This window comes from Vulpes lagopus, chromosome 1, assembly GCF_018345385.1.
Source record: "Vulpes lagopus strain Blue_001 chromosome 1, ASM1834538v1, whole genome shotgun sequence".
Taxonomy (NCBI): Eukaryota; Metazoa; Chordata; class Mammalia; order Carnivora; family Canidae; genus Vulpes; species Vulpes lagopus.
Genome location: NC_054824.1, coordinates 86,913,398 through 86,930,705, shown reverse-complemented (window position 1 = coordinate 86,930,705; position 17,308 = coordinate 86,913,398). Strand labels below are relative to the sequence as shown.

The following is a 17,308-nucleotide window of genomic DNA, read 5'->3' as shown; positions in this document are numbered from 1 at the left end:
CAGAACAAAGGGGCAGTCTGGCCACATGGCTGACCGGTGCCCAGCTTTGTGCCTCCCCCACTGCACAGCCTTCTGTCTCCAACTTAGCAGTTGTCAGAGGGTACAGAAGGAGCCAAGAGGGACAGAGAGGGGGAGGGGGCCATGTTTTATAGTATTAGGTCGGTGAGGTGGGTGCTGGAGGAGTGTGTGCCTTGTGCCTGGATAAGCTCTCAATTACAATGGGGCAAGAGCCTGGGCCATTAACATGGAGATGGCATTCTGGTGCCAAACTCCTCTCTTTCTTGTAAAATGATCTGTTAGGTTTAAGTATATCCTTGCTTGAGGCAAATTTCCTTGGAATGAAATAAAGCAAAGGAGGAGGAGGAGAGAAAAAAAACTCAAACTCTTGGTGGAGTAGTTTTAGAATTTATTGGACCGTGGAAGAGACTGCTTCTTGGTGACAGGAATTTTCCAGATGCCCCTGAGCTGACAATCGCTCACAGCTCGCTTTGTGGGGAGCCTCCTGACTTGGCAGGTACAGCACACACTGTGCAGAGGAGGATTAAGGCCTTTGCATTGTTTAAGTGCATTGCTTTTGAAAACCAGTTCGCAATCTTTAGCCAGAACACGCTAAGGACAGGCCGTCCGCCCTTTTCCATCATCCATATCTCCTTCCTCTCTGAGAAAAAAAAACATCCGCTGTCTTGGCTGAAAAGCTCAGCCAGGACTGGACTACATAATTTTGGGGGTCTAATACAAAATTAAAATGTGGAGTCTTGTTCAAACATTAAGAATTTGAAGACGATGATAGAGCATTAAACCAAGCACTGGCCTCCCCTTCCGGGCCACATGGAACTACACAGATTGCACTCCCATGAAGCTGGCGTTGGGCTCAACCTTCCAAATTGTTCATTCATTCAGCAAGGATTTAGAGAACATTTGCTATATCCTGAATATCATGCCATGGGATTTGGGGCTAGGGCATGGAGTGTAAAATTAGTATACTGCTCCTAGGAATTTACAATTTAATTGGAGTCAGATATCACATATATAAAATTAAACAATGATAAAATAAATCTTTAAAAGCCCAGAAGGCTCTACACACACTCAAAGGAAAGAATCCATAAGCGAGATATCACCTTGCCCCACAGGTATCACTCAGCCGGGAAAATAAAAGAGAGTGCTAGAAATTTGGGCAGCCTGTCTGTTTTTGCCATGCCACTTGCAAACAGCATGTATTTCCTACTTCACATTCATTAGACCTATTTCGCACCTTTTCCATGACTCCAGAAATAGCTTCTCAAGAAGCAGTCTGTTTTCAAAATAACCATATTATGTAACTGATTTGAGGGTCCTAACTTCTAAGATAGTCCTTCATTCGGTCATTCACCATTTACTGAGCATCTAGTTAGGCCAGGCCCTGGTTAGGGTCAGAGGACACATAAACAAGACTTGCCCCTAAAAAGTTCGTACTCTAGTATTGTAAGGACAATAATCCTTTCATAGAAACAAAAGGACTTTCCTATTCTGGTGTGGCTTTTCTACTGGAAAGTTCCATTAAGTGGGAAACCTGACCTCACTGCCTGCCTTGATCCCTGGGCTCTCCTATGGTGACAGTAGTTTGTTTTTGGTAATTACCTCTTATCTACTGTGAGAAACTTGATTCCTGCCTGCTCCTGTCGCTTTCTTGCCTTCTCTGGGTCTCCAGGGGAAACAACACAGGCAGGTGGAGTCTTGCAGTGGAATTGCAGTAAAAGCTCTGATGGCGTCCGTTCTCAGGAGCTGAGCTCAACACTGTGTGGTCAGCATTCAGACAGGGTGCCTCGAGGGCTTTCTAGGTACCTTTATGAAGGAGCATCCAGGTAAATATTCTCCTCTTTCTTATCTTATTCCCCTTTCATTTTACTTCTATTAGATTCAGCTACAGTCCTAAAAAACAAATCTGGAATCTTTTTTGCACAAGTGTCCAATTTTGTTCAGCAACATCAGTGCTTTGGCTCTAGTTTTGGAGAGAGTTTTGTTGTTTGAACTGTTAGATTATCTGGGAAACATCCTGCTCTTGTTCCAGGTGGATCTTCATCCTCTACCATTTTAGATTCTAGCCTTACCACCAAGCCAAGTCAGAAAAGATGGCCATCATGCTACTAGACTCTGCAGCCTGGTGTCAAGACCCTCAGGTCTCCCATCTTCCATTGCCATCAGCCACATTATGGAGACCCATCTTTCCCTTTGAAAGCTCTCAGAGCATCCACAGATCTCCCACCCCAGCTTTGAGTAAGGATTAGCCATGATAGGAGAACATAGCTCCCAGGTAGCATCAGCCTTCCTGTTATGACAATGGTTGGTAACTGAGTGAAATCTCAGGCCTGTCACTTTACTATGCATGTCAGAGAAGAACCAAAGGACTTCTTTGTTTTTGCCATGCCACTTGCAAACAGCATGTATTTTTTACTTCACATTCATTAGACATATTTCACATCTTTTCTGTGACTCCAGAGATCACAATTTGCTCTCATCATTCCCTTCAGTCTCCTTTAGCTGAGTTGTGCCAGGACATTTATGCCTTGATTGCTGACCCATCTCCAGCCAAGTTCCATAGGGCCAATGGGCCTGGGCAACTGGCCACCATGTCCCAGTGTAGAAGAGGCTGATCTGTGTCACAGGCATCTCCTCATGGAATTCTCTATACATGTCCCCACTCTCCAGCTTCTGTATATCAAGTTGAACTCTGATGCACTAATGGAGGCTACACATTGCATCCTGTAAACTCCTATAGACAACAGAAGGCTGGAGGAAGGATTTGGACAGCCACTGGGAAGCCCCTCGGGGTGAGGCCCCTACAGCTGTTTATCATAACACCAAGGCAGAAGTCCACTCTAAAATGTTGCTTTGTCTCTCTGCTTCATTGAGGCCCAGTTGGCACCTTCCCTTCTCTCTACAGACCTCCAGGACTTCAAGTTGGATGTGCAACACGTGATTGAAGTAGATGAGGGGAACACAGCAGTCATTGCCTGCCACCTTCCAGAGAGCCATCCAAAAGCCCAGGTCCGATACAGTGTCAAGCAAGAGTGGCTAGAGGCATCCAGAGGTGAGTGAAAAGGAGGAGCCCAGAGGCCGAGGCCAGGGAGGAGGCTGACCACCTCTGGCTTCTGCCTCTCCAACCCCCCTTCCCCCCATCAGCATGCCTGTGGCCCCCTCCTCACACTGGTCAACTGTCTTCTACCTTGCTGTTTAGCCTTGTCAGGTCCTAAAGGGATTTGCTTCCATAATGGAGGTCCCCTGCCCTTTTTTTTTTTTTTTAAGATTTTATTTATTTGTTCATGAACGACACACAGAGGCAGAGGCAGAGGGAGTAGCAGGCTCCATGCAGGGAGCCCGATGTGTGACTTGATCCTGGGACTCCAGGATCACGCCCTGAGCCAAAGGCAGACACTAAACCCCTGAGCCACCCAGGGATCCCCCTCCCCTGCCCTTTTGAGAGGAATTTCTTCATCCTTTGAGGCTCTGGAAGATGTTGCTCAGCTGTCACTATTTGATCGAGGCTATCAGCACAGGGTTCTGGAGCCTCCCATGTGTGTGCTCCCTGCTACACACAGCAAGACTGCCTGATGAACCCAGCCGTTCATGGAGCTGTAGTGTTCCCTGGTGGGAGGCAAAGCCCTTTCCCACATAGCACAGGAATGTTTCAAGTGGGACTTGGGTTTTTCCCTCTTCCCATCTTCCTGGTAATACAGCTATCTCAGCTATCCTAGCTTCCTGCTTAGGCTGCGGTGTCAATGACAGCTGGGCCAGGGAAGGCCAAGCTTTGGGCCACAGAGTGCCTGGGAGGAGAAGGGGTGCCTCTCAAGATGAAATCAGCTTCTTCCCATAGCTGACCCTTCACTGGAGACCAAGTAGACCCTGCTTGACTGAACCCATAGCTCAAGATCTATTCCTTTACAAATATCCTATAGATATTTAAATATTTTCATTAAGTTTTTCTGGCCATGAAAGGAATATATGTTCCTATATTCCTATGAGGAATATATATGTTCACTGTAGAAAATACAGAAAACTATTTTTTGAAAGGTAAAACTCTTAATCCCGCCACTCAGAAATAACTGGAGAGGAATAGAATATTAATCTGAGAGGACTAGAGCATTAATCTCCATTGTCCCTAGCAGAAGCTTGGCAGCAGCCTCTGGAAAAAGCCCCACAGGAGTCAAGGGTTCTCCCTCCACCCCCTCGTTCTGTTGGGCATTTGCCTAAGCTGCTCATACCGGGGGCAGCCCAGGGACAGGCAGGCACCAGGCTCCGTGAACCTAGATTTCAGAGACAGCAGGACTCCCAGGGCAGGCTGCACCACCAGAAAGCTCAGAGCTGATGGCCAGTGCTTTGCCTGCTGGGAAGCTGAACACCATGGAGTGGGGTGTCCAGAAGCCATGAATCTGTCTCTTGTTGAAAGAAGCCGAATGCAGCCCTGGGGCCCCACCCCCATGGCACCTCTGGTCCTGAAGCAGACAAAGCCTAGCAAACCAGTGATGCAGATAAAGGGTTTCAGTGACATTCATGGAGAAGGTGGTGGTTGGCAGAGTTAGAATAGTCCTCCCTGCTTGCAGAAGTCCAGTAGTGAGGTGGCTCAGAGCTCTGACCCTGACAGGGACTCATGGGGAATTCTAAACTCATTTCTCTCCTTCCTGGTGGCTTGCAGGAATGATCATCTCATCTCACACGTGTACAGCACGGGCCCCTCAATCCTTACAGCAGCTCTGAGGTGGCTCATGTCTTTTTTTAGTAAGATTTTATTTATTTATTCATGAGAGACTCAGAGAGGCAGAGACACAGGCAGAGGGAGGAGCAGGCTCTCTGCAGGGAGCCTGACATGGGACTCGAACCCTGGATTTTGGGATCACGCCCTGAGCCGAAGGCAGGGCAGAATCTCAGGGGTTTAACCAGCTTTGCCGCAATCACACTGCGCACGGCAGATCCAGAGCTTAAGCCCAGGTGTAGCAGACCCCAAATCTTGCTTCCTTCCCACCCTCCTCCAGCTCCCTTAAAAGTATAAAATATTCATCCAGAGACCTGTGGACTAGCTCAGGTGGGTTAGCTAGCTGGTTTGCCAGCTAATTGGTTAGTTCTGTTCTCGGCATTTCTGTCCTGCTTGATCTGAGGTTTTACAGGGAGAAAAGCATTTCCAGTTTGGGCTGCTTGGGATTCAGGTGTTCGACTCATGGTTCCTGTCCTCCTGCCTACTGGGAGCTGCTGCCAGACTCATCCCATGTCCCCTTCACCCTCCCCTTTTCTCAGATAACTACCTGATCATGCCGTCAGGAAACCTCCAGATTGTGAACGCAAGCCAGGAGGATGAGGGAATGTACAAGTGTGCTGCCTACAACCCGGTGACCCAGGAAGTGAAAACCTCGGGCTCCAGTGACCGGCTCCGCGTGCGCCGTAAGGGGCCAGGGGGTGTCTCACTGACGGAAGGGGACACAGGAAGGGGGGCACAGGCTGTGCTCCAAGCCCGTTCTCTCAGGTGGGGGTGGGAGCTGGGGGGCTCGGGCCAGTGGGAGTATCCAGGACTCAGACAGAGCGGGGGGTCCTCTCCCCTCTAGTGGCACATATCCCTTGCCTACCTCTGGGGTAGCTGTGCTTGCTAGTCCCGTTCTCCTGCCTGTTGAGAGCTCTCCTTCCCTGGGAGACTTTCAGAGTGGGTATCTGTTGGGATGTGTCTGCTGGGGCCAGACAGCCTGTGCTCAGCAGCTGGCAGCACATGCATAGGAAAGACGATGATGTGCTTGTGCCTATGTGAGGCCACAGAGCCTGCCTGGCCCGAGGCCCGGCTGTGCTTACACTGGCTGTGGTGAGCCCAACACCTCCCTCTGGTGATGGTCCGTGGAGGCCCACACACTCCTCCATTTGTATGAAAACAACATCTGCCTTTGCCAAGCATCTCCGGGTGCCAGGCACTTTTCTAGGCTTCCTGCTTACTCAGTGGAGGGACAGCCTACGTGGAGCTTGGTTTTAGAGGCAGCACCAGAGGCAGATGTACCGTGAAGCTAATGAAGCTAAACTACAGCAGTCCCTCACTCACAGAATTTTCTATGTGTAATTTCACATTCTGTTTCTTCAAGAGGTCCTCCCAAGCTGTAGATGTCTCAGGTCTTATAACACCAGGATCTGCCCCTGCTTGGCACACAAAGCAGAATCACACAGAGCGTGGAGGGAGGTGGCTACTGGGGAGCAACTTGCCTTCCAATAAGTGCTGTGCTGTTTCTCCACCAGCACTGAGAAAAGATCTCTCCTTCCTTAGCTGAGCAGCCAACAAAGTAGTTGATTTGCTTTGGGGACCTGTACTACTACTGTGCGAGAAATGCATGTCTTTACACAGTGGGTCCCTCTCAGTGCAGCGAGGTGCTCACACTATGAAGGATGCTGAGATCTGAGACCCCTGGTTGCTGTGGGGGATACCGTGGATCCTTGTCTCCTAGCTCATCCTCAGACTTGGGGTGCACTTGCTGAGTGCAAGCAGGAAAAGTCACCTGCACCATTTGGTTCTCTGTCCACCCCCTCATTTTCTTTGCTGATGTGCGTAGTTATTCAAATGCATGTTGTGTCAATGCTGCTGCTATTCCAGTATGTTACCACATCTCTTACAACAGCTCTCTGCAGAGAGAGGGCCTTGTTTTTATAAAGAAACCAAGGCTCAAGGGAATTAAGTAATTTGCCTCACTTTATGTAGGTTGTAAACCCCTGAAAGGCTGTTTGATTCCAAGTCCACATGGTCTGGGATTGCCTCCTGGGACCTGGCCACCTAAGGCAGGGCAGAGGGGATCTTCGGCACTGAGTCCTGGTCCCACACGCTGCCTTTCACCTCCCGGCTCCTCCAGGCTCTACTGCTGAGGCTGCTCGCATCATCTACCCCCCAGAGGCCCAGACCATCATTGTCACCAAAGGCCAGAGTCTGATTCTGGAGTGTGTGGCTAGTGGGATCCCACCCCCACGGGTCACCTGGGCCAAGGATGGGTCCAGTGTCGCCGGCTACAACAAGACACGCTTCCTGCTAAGCAACCTCCTCATCGATACCACCAGTGAGGAGGACTCAGGGACTTATCGTTGCATGGCCGATAACGGAGTTGGGGAGCCTGGGGCAGCGGTCATCCTGTATAACGTCCAGGTATTTGGTGAGTGTCTCCTGCAGACCTTCTTCTCTTTGGTCAGTGTGGTCTTCTTAGAAACTCATAACCCCAAGGCTCAGATAGGGTCAGGTGCCTTGTGAGAGGTCCCATGCCCAGGGTGTAATGGAAGAGGATAGAGTGAGTTGGGATGCTTGGGTCCCAGGGCCTTGGTGTATGGGCCTGACTTCCCTCTCTAGTCCCTTTCCTGTCGTGACTGACAGACGAGGCACAGGACCTTTCCTTCCCTCTACCAATACTCACAGGAAAGGAGGGACTCACTCCTGACTATAGATCCCTCCCCAGCCTGTGTGGCCCTGGATGGGAAGACTTGGCCTTTCTCACCCCTGCTCTGGTTTCCTGGCAGAACCCCCCGAGGTCACCATGGAACTGTCCCAGCTGGTCATCCCGTGGGGCCAGAGTGCCAAGCTCACCTGTGAGGTGCGTGGGAACCCCCCGCCCTCTGTGCTGTGGCTGAGGAACGCTGTGCCCCTCGCCTCCAGCCAGCGCCTCCGACTATCCCGCAGGGCCCTGCGGGTGGTTAGCGTAGGGCCTGAGGATGAAGGCGTCTACCAGTGCATGGCTGAGAACGAAGTCGGAAGCGCCCATGCCGTGGTCCAGCTGAGAACCGCCAGGCCAGGTGAGTGCAGCCCGAAAGGCTGGACATCGCAGCTGCACATTCACAGAGCCCTTTCCTTGACTGAGAACCCTAATATATAAAAGAGGTAAAAGTGATTTTTAGTTGTAAGTTCAAGTTTACATTAACTTATTAGAAGGTCAAAGTGTGTACACTTTCACTTGTGAAAGCGATCCATTTAATTGTTTTATTTTTTACAAATATTTATTTGAGAGAGAGGGAGCAAGCATATGTGAGTAGGGGGAAGGGTAGAAGAGGAGGGAGAGGGAAAGCAGACTCAGTGATGAGTGTGGAGCCAACTGAGGTCCCAATCCTATGACCCTGAGATCATGACCTGAGCCAAAACCAAGAGTTGGATGTTCAATCACCTGAGCCACCTAGGCACCCCTTTACTGTTGTATTTTCTCAAATGCTTTTTATTTTGTGGAATCTCTAGGTTCGTAGGGTGCCATGACACCTGGTTTAACAACCGTTGTGAAAAGCAAATCCATCCCTTTCAGCCTGATTCATTTCAGTTGACACCTGTACTGGCTGAGCAGTTACTTATGTCCTCAGCACCGGACTAGGTAATGTGGGGGGTGCAGAGAAAATTAACAAAGACTCAACCTCCTCGTGGAGGATGCCAAACTCACCAAGGAAATGATTTGATAAAAATATGACCCCAAATAATGCTGAATCCACATGATCAGATGCCAGCCTTCTGTGGTTCAGGATGTCAGGTGGAGGGACAAGTAACATTGGCAGATTCTGCAGATACTTCCTGAAGGACGTGTTGCCTCTCCTGGCCTCTCAGGTTCTCAGAGGGGGGTTACAGTTGGCTTTCCATCTCGTAAGGCAGGTTGCTGCCTGGTGTAGGAACAGGCCCAGACTGCATGGTGTTAAGACCCCGCAGCAAAGGGATGTGTCCCCTCCCCCAACACAGACAGAAGGAGGAGGAGGGTGCAGGGTTCCTCAGGAGTAAACAGAACATTCACTCGAGGTGAGGCTAGCGTAGGGGTTCAGGAAAACAGATTGCAGAGCTGCCTGCCTGCCACCCTTGGCCACGGCAAAAAGCCTGGGCACAGGGTCCCGGCTTACTCCTGGCGGGGCAGTGACACAGCCCTCTCTCTTCCCACAGAGCCTGGCTGCGTGTGGACTGGGCTGATGGTCATCTTAGGCTCTGGGCTGTGGGCTCTTCCTATCTCTCACTTTCCTCTGCCTTCTCCCTGGGGCAACAATGCAGCCAGTGACCAGGGGAACGACATTGTCCACCTTCCCTTCTCTTTCCTTCTTGGTCCTCCAGGCACAACCCTGAGGCCATGGTGGGATGCTAAGCTGGACACTGCCACCCCTCCCATGCTGCCCTCCAGACCCGGAAGCCCTGACCAGATGCTAAGAGGGCATCCAGGGCTCCCAAAGCCGCCGACATCGGTGCAGTCAGCTTCCCCACAGTGCCCTGAAGAGAAGGGGCAGGTGGCTCCTGCAGAAGCACCCATCATTCTCAGCTCCCCCCGGACCTCCAAGACGGACTCATATGAGCTTGTGTGGCGGCCTCGGCACGAGGGTGGTAGCCGTGCGCCGATCCTCTACTATGTGGTGAAACACCGCAAGGTACGGTGCCTGGCATTGTGCGGACTTCTTCTCAGTGAGTCTGGGCAGGGGTTTCTGGCTGCTGGCCATCTCCCCCCAAGTTCCTGAAGCCTGGACCTTGACCTTTGGCCTCCTCTGCCCTACTTCCTACCACCTCCCCCGAGGATGGTTGTGAGTTGAGGCATGTGGGACCCTCAGATGCTCAGGAAAAGTGTGTGTCACTTCAGCTCCTGTGTGCACTGGTTTCCCAGAAGCTTGGCACCCCCCGCCAGCTCCTCATCCTGGGCCATAGTTAACAAATCTCCTTGTTAACCATCCCCTGCCCTCCCCTCTTCTCTCTGTCATTTGTTGTTGATGTTGTTTTGTTTTTTAACCAAAGTAAGCTCTACTGGGCACATACCTGCAGGAACTCTGCATGGCAAGCTAGCTCTGGGGCCAGGAAAACAAATATTTATGAACAAGTGTTTTCTCTGAGGGCTATAAAACACCCCCTCAGTTTTCAGGATTCCTCATGGCTCGGCTTGGACAAGCAGGCATGGGGTCTGAAAGCATATCGTGTTGCTCAGACCTCAGGTATTTCTCCTTGACAGAAGGAGGCCTGTCCAGGTGGATGTTTCAGGAGCTCTCAGGGAGGGAGCCTCTGGCTCTGGCAGAGTGCAGAGCCAGCTGGACAGCCCATCCTCTTGGACACAGTGTCCTATGAGGCAGGACAGGGCCCGCCGGCAGCCCCCTTGTTCAAGGCTGTGTGCTCACCTGCTGTTACCCTCCGGGGGAGAAGGACATAAGATTTCCTTTAAAAAAATGTCCTGGAGGAGCATTTCTGTTCATCCCAGATGTGTGCTTTTTTTTTTTCTAAGTCCATTAGGCAGCAGGAAATTATTGTTCTTTTTTTTTTTTTTAAGATTATGTATTTATTCATGAGAGACACACACAGAGAGGCAGAGACACAGGCAGAGGGAAGAGCAGGCTCCATGCAGGGAGCCCGATATGGGACTTGATCCCAGGACCCCCAGGGATCACGCCCTGAGCCAAAGGCAGAAGCTCAACTGCTGAGCCACCCAGGTGTCCTGAAAATTATTGTTCTTAAATGGATTTTTAAAAAATGTTATTTGATAATGTGCATACATGCTATATTTTATATAGTAAAAGTATTTATCAGCTCTTCTCCCCCTCTAAAGACCAAAGCAGCCCTGTGTGAAGCAGCATGTCAGCTGTGCAGTTGCGCTTTTCCCTGCTCTGGACCCTGCCAGCCTCTCTCATTCTGATCTTTCCCTTTATGACCTTGGCTCAGGACAAGTCCATAGACACACTGGGTCGTCAGAAAGACACCTGAGGCAAAATTGCCTCCTAGATGGGGGGGGTGGGGGTGGGGATGCAGTCTCTCACTAACACTTGGCCTGCTGGCCTCTTCATAGGCAAGCAAAGGGGGTGAATATATTTTTAACAAAAAGCTGCATTGTTCAGCCCAGGTTATGGGGCAGGGCCAGTCCTAATCCTCGTTTCTCTCTGTAACTAGACACCTCCATCTCAGAGTTGTAGACAGAGATCAGGGCAGGCCAAATGCTCATGGTCCCTGGGAGACAAGAACCAGTAATGAGAACAAGAATCATATTTTTCAGGCCAGTAGGTGGCCATGAAACCGCTTCACCAAGAGGCAGGCTGGCAAAGGCCATGCGTGGCGATCAGGAAATGCCAGGCCGGGGCCACATTCACCCTGTGCGAGTGTGACAGTGACTAATGACCGTGCTATTTCTTAGTTTTGTTTCAGAGCCCAGTGTCAGTGTGAGGCCAGCGCCAGGCGGGCCAGAGGATAAAGGGGTACAGGGAAAGTGAGGAACTGTGCCCCTGCTGGGTCTGGCTTCAGTTAGACTCTGGCCTGTGGGGCACTTAGGACTGCTCAGTGGACATGGCCGGGGAAGAAATGATATCTCGCAAGCAGTGCCTTTCTTGAGGAACTAGCAAATCTTAAGGATCGTCACACAAGAAAGGATTTCGAAGTGAAAAATCAGTTTGGACTGTGTTTGCAGCCCCCTTCTTTTGCAGGAGACTGGGAATCACTCAGATCATTTTCACTTTTTCACATTTGTGAAGCCAGTTTCACTTGGTGATACATCTGCAGACCCTGGGCTACTGTGTCTGGGTTTCTAGTACTACTGAGGATTCTCAGTTTGTAAAAACTTCTCCCCTTGGAACAAATCCTGGAAGTCTGACATAAATGAGCCCAGACCATCTCTGTCCCTTGAATAGTAGGTTTTGTTTTACTTTGGAATATTTTGCTTGAGGATAAGAGGTTTTCCTACCAGCTGTTTAATTCTTGAGCAAACCACAGCTTTAGGTCCCAGCAGACTGTGTAAAATGTGCACTGTTGGCAGTTAAGCCTTTTGTCCTGGAAGGTGGGGTAGGTGAGATGAAGAAGCTTCTAGGCATCGCCTGTGGGGGACAGAACCTGGATATATTTTTTTTTTTAAAGAGCCAAGAATTTGGGGCCATTAAGGATTAATCCAGAATTAGTTACCGTTCATCCACAGTTTTTAAGCAAGAAGCAAGGGGTGAGCACAGGAGCAGCAGAGGAGGATTGGAATGGCAGAGACCTGCCAAGTGGAGGATGTGGGCAAGTCGGGAGAAGGGGCCAGGCATTCGCTGGGAACCTGTGTGCCATGTTCAGTGCCTCACGCTTGGTATACATCATCTCGTTTAACCTTCAGAAGAAGCTGAGAGCTTTTCTTTGACTCATCTTAGATTTGAAAACCTTGAGGATCAGAGACGTCAGGGAACTTGCTCTAGGGTTACACAGCTGGTAAGAGACACAATCAGGATTTAAACCCAAGATTTTCAGGTTCCCAGATTCCTTTTCTTTCTAGGATAAGTCACGAATGGTTAGGGATGTGTTCTCTGGAGTCAAGTCATGATTTTTGTACTTATTAGCAATGTAGGTCTAGGCAAATTACTCCTTTCCCCAGGCCTTAGCATTTGTGAAGTGGGCACAAAACTTAACACCTGTCTCTTGGGCTATTGTCACAAAGGTCTTTAGAGGGCCTGTGAAGTGCTTGCTTCTGCGATCGAGACTCTGTATTGGTGCTGCTGCTTTCATCATCATAATCATCATCCCAGAATAGAAACTGTGAAGGGACTGCGTTTATTTGGTTTAAAAAGAGCAAGGAGGGAAGAAAAGTTAAATATGGAAGTTTTTAGAAATACGGAGAGGACATCTTTGGAGAAATTCTCAGCAATAAGAGGTCTTTTGACTTTCCCACCGAATTTTCTTTGACGGGATGGTTAGATGAGGGACCATAGAGCCTACTTCACTGTCCCAGCAAGGATGGAAGTCCCAGAGCCAGCAGGACCAGTGTGCTCTCTGCAGTACCACCCCTCTGCTCCCAGCCCACTGGTTCTTCCTCCTGCTCTGGTGGACTCCACTCTGCTTTTTTTTTTTTTTTTTTTTAAGATTTTATTCATTTATTCATGAGAGAGAGAGAGACACTTAGAGACACAAGCAGAGGGAGAAGTAGGCTCCCTGCCGGGAGCCCGATGTGGGATTCCATCCGGGATCCCGGAATCAAGCCCTGAGCCGAAGGCAGATGCTCAACCACTGAGCCACCCAGGCGTCCCTCTACTCTGCTTTTTATGCAAACCACAGCCACCATTAGCTCCAAGCTGAGATGCCAGTTCTGATACCGGCTGTCTTTTCCAGCAGGTCACAAACTCCTCTGACAATTGGACTGTCTCCAGCATTGCAGCCAGCCAACACCGCCTGACCCTCACCAGACTTGACCCCGGGAGCTTGTATGAAGTGGAGATGGCAGCTTACAACTGTGCAGGCGAAGGCCAGACAGCCATGGTCACCTTCCGAACTGGTAAGGGTCAAACACTGCCCCCATCTTGGGGTTTTATGGACCTGAGCAAATCCTGCCAGGCCCAGGTGGGAAGCCCTGCTCACCTTGCCCTATCCATTTACCTTGAACTTTATCGTCCTGTCAGCTCTTGCCTCCCCATGATTTATGAGCCCAGGCATAGGTCCCGTGTCTCCTCAGGAGAACCGCCAGCTGGCCTCTCTGCCCTCCCCACCTTGTGCTCATGCCCCACACACACAGACACACACACATACATGCTGGGCCCAGGCTCAGTACCATGATGGTTAAGCAGAACTGGGGATCAGACCACACTGCCAATACCCTATATTATTTGCATCACCCTGTCAGACCCCTCAGCAGAGTCTTTGGCAGAAAGAACTCTCTGGAAAGGCAGACCTAACACACGCCCCCACACTTGCTGATCTCAACCCATTTCCACCCAGGACGGCGGCCCAAACCTGAAATCGTGGCCAGCAAGGAGCAGCAGATCCAGAGAGATGATCCAGGAGCCAACCCCCAGAGCAGCAGCCAGCCAGACCACAGTCGCCTCTCTCGTAGGTCCCCAGCAGCTCAGAGGGGTGGGAGTAAGCAGGAGTCAGAACTGGAACCAAGTTCTCTGCCTCAGAAGGCTCATTGTTGCAGGTGGAATGGGGTCTTGTTCTGTGGGTCCAGGAAGCCTTGTGACATTTTTCCTGGCATCCATCCAGCTAACCCCAATAAGAAAACATAGATTGGATTTTTTTCAAGGAAAACATGGTAGTCTGACAAGGTGGGTAGGGGATTGCTAAACCGTGTGGGTCCTGACAGCACAAAAGAGGGAGCCACAGACTGTAGGTCCTCCATAGTGTGACGTTGCAGAAGCATGGCCTCTAGGGGTCCTAGCTCAAGGGTTCCTTCTGGGAGAAGGTGACTCCAGTAGCCCTGGGAGATCTGATACAGCCACCAGAGGGAGAGGGCTGGGGGGAAGAACGGGCCCCAGTCAGGAACAGGTCAAGTCCATTTGCACTTCAACCACTTTATTGTGTCCCTTCTACTTCCATCCTCCCTCATGGATGGTTTCCTACAGCCCCAGAAGCTCCAGACAGGCCCACTATCTCCATGGCCTCTGAGACATCAGTGTACGTGACATGGATTCCCCGTGGAAATGGTGGCTTCCCAATCCAGTCCTTCCGGGTAGAGTACAAGAAGCTAAAGAAAGTGGGGGACTGGATTCTGGCCACCAGTGCCATCCCTCCTTCCCGGCTCTCGGTGGAGATCACTGGCCTAGAGAAAGGTAGGGGTCTGGCCACTATCCCACCTGATTCCCCATCTGTCCCCAACCCCTTGGAAGCAGTTAAAGGTTTGAGGGCTCTTCTGTCTGCCGGTCTGCCACCCGCCACCTTGCTTACATGGATGGTTTTGGTTGTGTTCCTTCCAGCCTACAAACCCTTCCTTCCCCTCCCTCTCTTTATAAGAGGTCCAGAGCTGTCCCTTCTGTGGCTCCTTTCTGAAGAAGATGGGAGTTCTTGTGTCCTTTGGGGACTTGTATTTGGTGAAGGGCTACCCAAAAGATCCCTGTAGGTTCTGGGTGTGCTCGGTGTGGGTAGGTCAGAAGAGTTTTCCAGCTCCTGGGTTCAAGTGAGTTTTCCTTACCAGGCACCTCCTATAAATTCCGGGTCAGGGCTCTGAACATGCTGGGGGAAAGTGAGCCCAGTGCCCCCTCCCGGCCATATGTGGTGTCAAGCTATAGTGGCCGTGTGTACGAGAGGCCTGTGGCAGGCCCTTACATCACCTTCACTGATGCTGTCAACGAGACTACCATCATGCTCAAGTGGATGGTAAGTGGCCTCGCATAGAGTGCAACGGGGAGGTGGGGCTGAGCTTCGAGATCATAGAGGCTGGCTGCTGCAGCAGGCAGGAAGGAATCACTTTTCTGTTCTCCCTTCTAAGACCCTTTCCCTTAAGTGGTCACCCCCTGCTCTGCCCCCCGACCCAACCCCCATACCTGGGAATTGAGCCAAGAGACTCATCCTTATAGTACCCAGGCAGGTTCAGAGGGGACTTACATCTTTGGAGAACTGTTTCTAGTCTCTAAGAGCTGGGGGACTTTTAGGCTAAATAACAAGTGATCTTCACAGCCTTCCCCGAGAAAGCCTTGGAGATCTTGTCAGAAATATTTGTCAGGCTCCCTCTGTGAATTTTTATACTCTAAGATGGGGTCAAATTTCTGTCCACCAGTGGTTCTGCTCACATGATTTCTCTACTCCATTGTCAACTTGCTGCTTCTCCATTCCCTATAGTATATCCCAGCAAGTAACAACAACACCCCTATCCATGGCTTTTATATCTATTATCGACCCACGGACAGTGACAATGATAGTGACTACAAGAAGGATATGGTGGAAGGTAAGAAGCACTTTGGGTGATACGGTTTTCTCTGTTAACAATGGGGGTCTAGGTGTTGGTGAAAGTATAAAACCTGGGCTGGAGACACTGGGTGGCTCAGTGGTTGAACATCTGCCTTCAGCTTAGAGCATGATCCCGGGGTCCTGGGATCAAGTTCCGCCTCAGGCTCCCTGCATGGAGCCTGCTTCTCCCTCTGCCTGTGTCTCTGCCTCTGTGTGTCTCTCATGAATAAATAAAATCTTTTAAAAATATAAAAAATATAAAAAATAAAACCTGGGCTGGCGTGACATAAAGCATCTGTGCACATATCATTGACACATGCTACAGTTGGGGTCATCGAGATCATAAGTCCACATGCTTCTTTCCCATGGAGATGGGACAACAGGAATTTGGGCGGCACTTAGAACATTTCCTCCAGTGCTTCTCCAGCCCAGGGCATCCTGTTGCATTCCTGGCACCAGCCTGGACACACACCCCTGTCCAAGGCTGACTGGGAAGGTTCCAGGCAGACCAGATGCATATTCCTATATGTGACTTCCTTGCTGTCTCTTCCAGGGGATAGATACTGGCACTCCATCAGTCACCTGCAGCCAGAGACCTCCTATGACATTAAGATGCAGTGCTTCAATGAGGGAGGGGAGAGTGAGTTCAGCAACGTGATGATCTGTGAAACCAAAGGTGATTGTCTTTAGGTTCTCTGCTTTCCTCTTGCTATTTTTAGCCAGCTAGGAAAAGTCACTGTTCCATGTAGCATGCTGATATCTCTTCCCCATGAAGACTCCTTATTTTCCAAGTACCCATTTGTCATCTTCTGCTCATTTGCCTGTGCCTCAAGTGTGAATAGGGCTGCCATCATGATAGCTTCCAGGAACTAGGGAGTTAACTCCTACATGATGAACTCATGGATTAGAACCCATTCTTAATGTCAGAACTCTCTATAAACACTATGCTCCTGTAACATTTGGTACTTACATTGAGGTTGTAGTTAAATTCAGTAAACCAACCAGAGATAGAAAAGGAACTGAGCATCAGGAAATGATGTATCTCCACGAAGGTCACTTAGCGAGTTAGGGGTGGAGCACACTTTGGGCACAGTGCATCAACTACAAGCCCGGATTCCTTCTCTGCACTAAAACATGTTAAACATCTTCACATAGTAACTTAATATTTGTACATTGGTCAAGTGGATAGATATCACCATCTCCATTTTGCAAATACTGAAAATGTATAACATAAGAATGTTGCAGAGAACTTAATCAGGAGAGGATCACAAAAGAATAGTAAGGGAGATGAGAAAATAATGCATTTTCTTGACATTGGCAACATTGTCTCTCTGGCTTTGTGCAGCTTTCAGTCACCTATTCAGCAAATACTAAGTGCCTCCTGTGTGTACCCCAGCCCTCTTTTGTCATGTCCAGTGGAGAATACTGCACAGCCAGAGTCCCCTATCAAGTGATACACCGAGTGCCCAGGGCAGAGAGCAGAGACCATGAAGGTTCCACACTGGTCTGGAAGGCTTGAATCTTTAGGCTGGACCAAGGAGGGACCATCCTGGGGGACAGGGCCAGCCAGCAAATAGCTCCAGGTGGTTAGAGGATGTGGCCTCTAGAAAGGGAATGTCCAGGGAAGGGCATGGGTGGGCTGTGGGCATTGGATCATCGAGGACCCTGTGTCCGTGAGGTTGAGAAGCTCACAGGAATCTCTGCAGCCATGGGCAGGGGGAGCGCATGGGAGCT

The 17,308-nt window shown here is 50.1% G+C and overlaps 1 protein-coding gene across 8 annotated transcripts in view; it reads left to right on the top strand.

The window, feature by feature from the left end:
• The window catches only part of BOC (BOC cell adhesion associated, oncogene regulated), a 73,582-nt gene that overhangs the window by 51,407 nt on the left and 4,867 nt on the right, over window positions 1-17,308 (top strand). For 7 of the 8 annotated variants that reach the window (XM_041757414.1, XM_041757389.1, XM_041757408.1 and 4 more), the window contains 11 exons: window positions 2,921-3,067; window positions 5,266-5,409; window positions 6,846-7,139; window positions 7,498-7,770; window positions 9,050-9,357; window positions 13,028-13,190; window positions 13,631-13,741; window positions 14,254-14,460; window positions 14,823-15,004; window positions 15,467-15,572; window positions 16,128-16,250. In XM_041757414.1, coding sequence (XP_041613348.1) covers window positions 2,921-3,067; window positions 5,266-5,409; window positions 6,846-7,139; window positions 7,498-7,770; window positions 9,050-9,357; window positions 13,028-13,190; window positions 13,631-13,741; window positions 14,254-14,460; window positions 14,823-15,004; window positions 15,467-15,572; window positions 16,128-16,250 — 2,058 coding nt within the window. The remainder of the gene's footprint in view (window positions 1-2,920; window positions 3,068-5,265; window positions 5,410-6,845; window positions 7,140-7,497; window positions 7,771-9,049; window positions 9,358-13,027; window positions 13,191-13,630; window positions 13,742-14,253; window positions 14,461-14,822; window positions 15,005-15,466; window positions 15,573-16,127; window positions 16,251-17,308) is intronic. The other variant, XM_041757362.1, reaches the window with a different exon arrangement.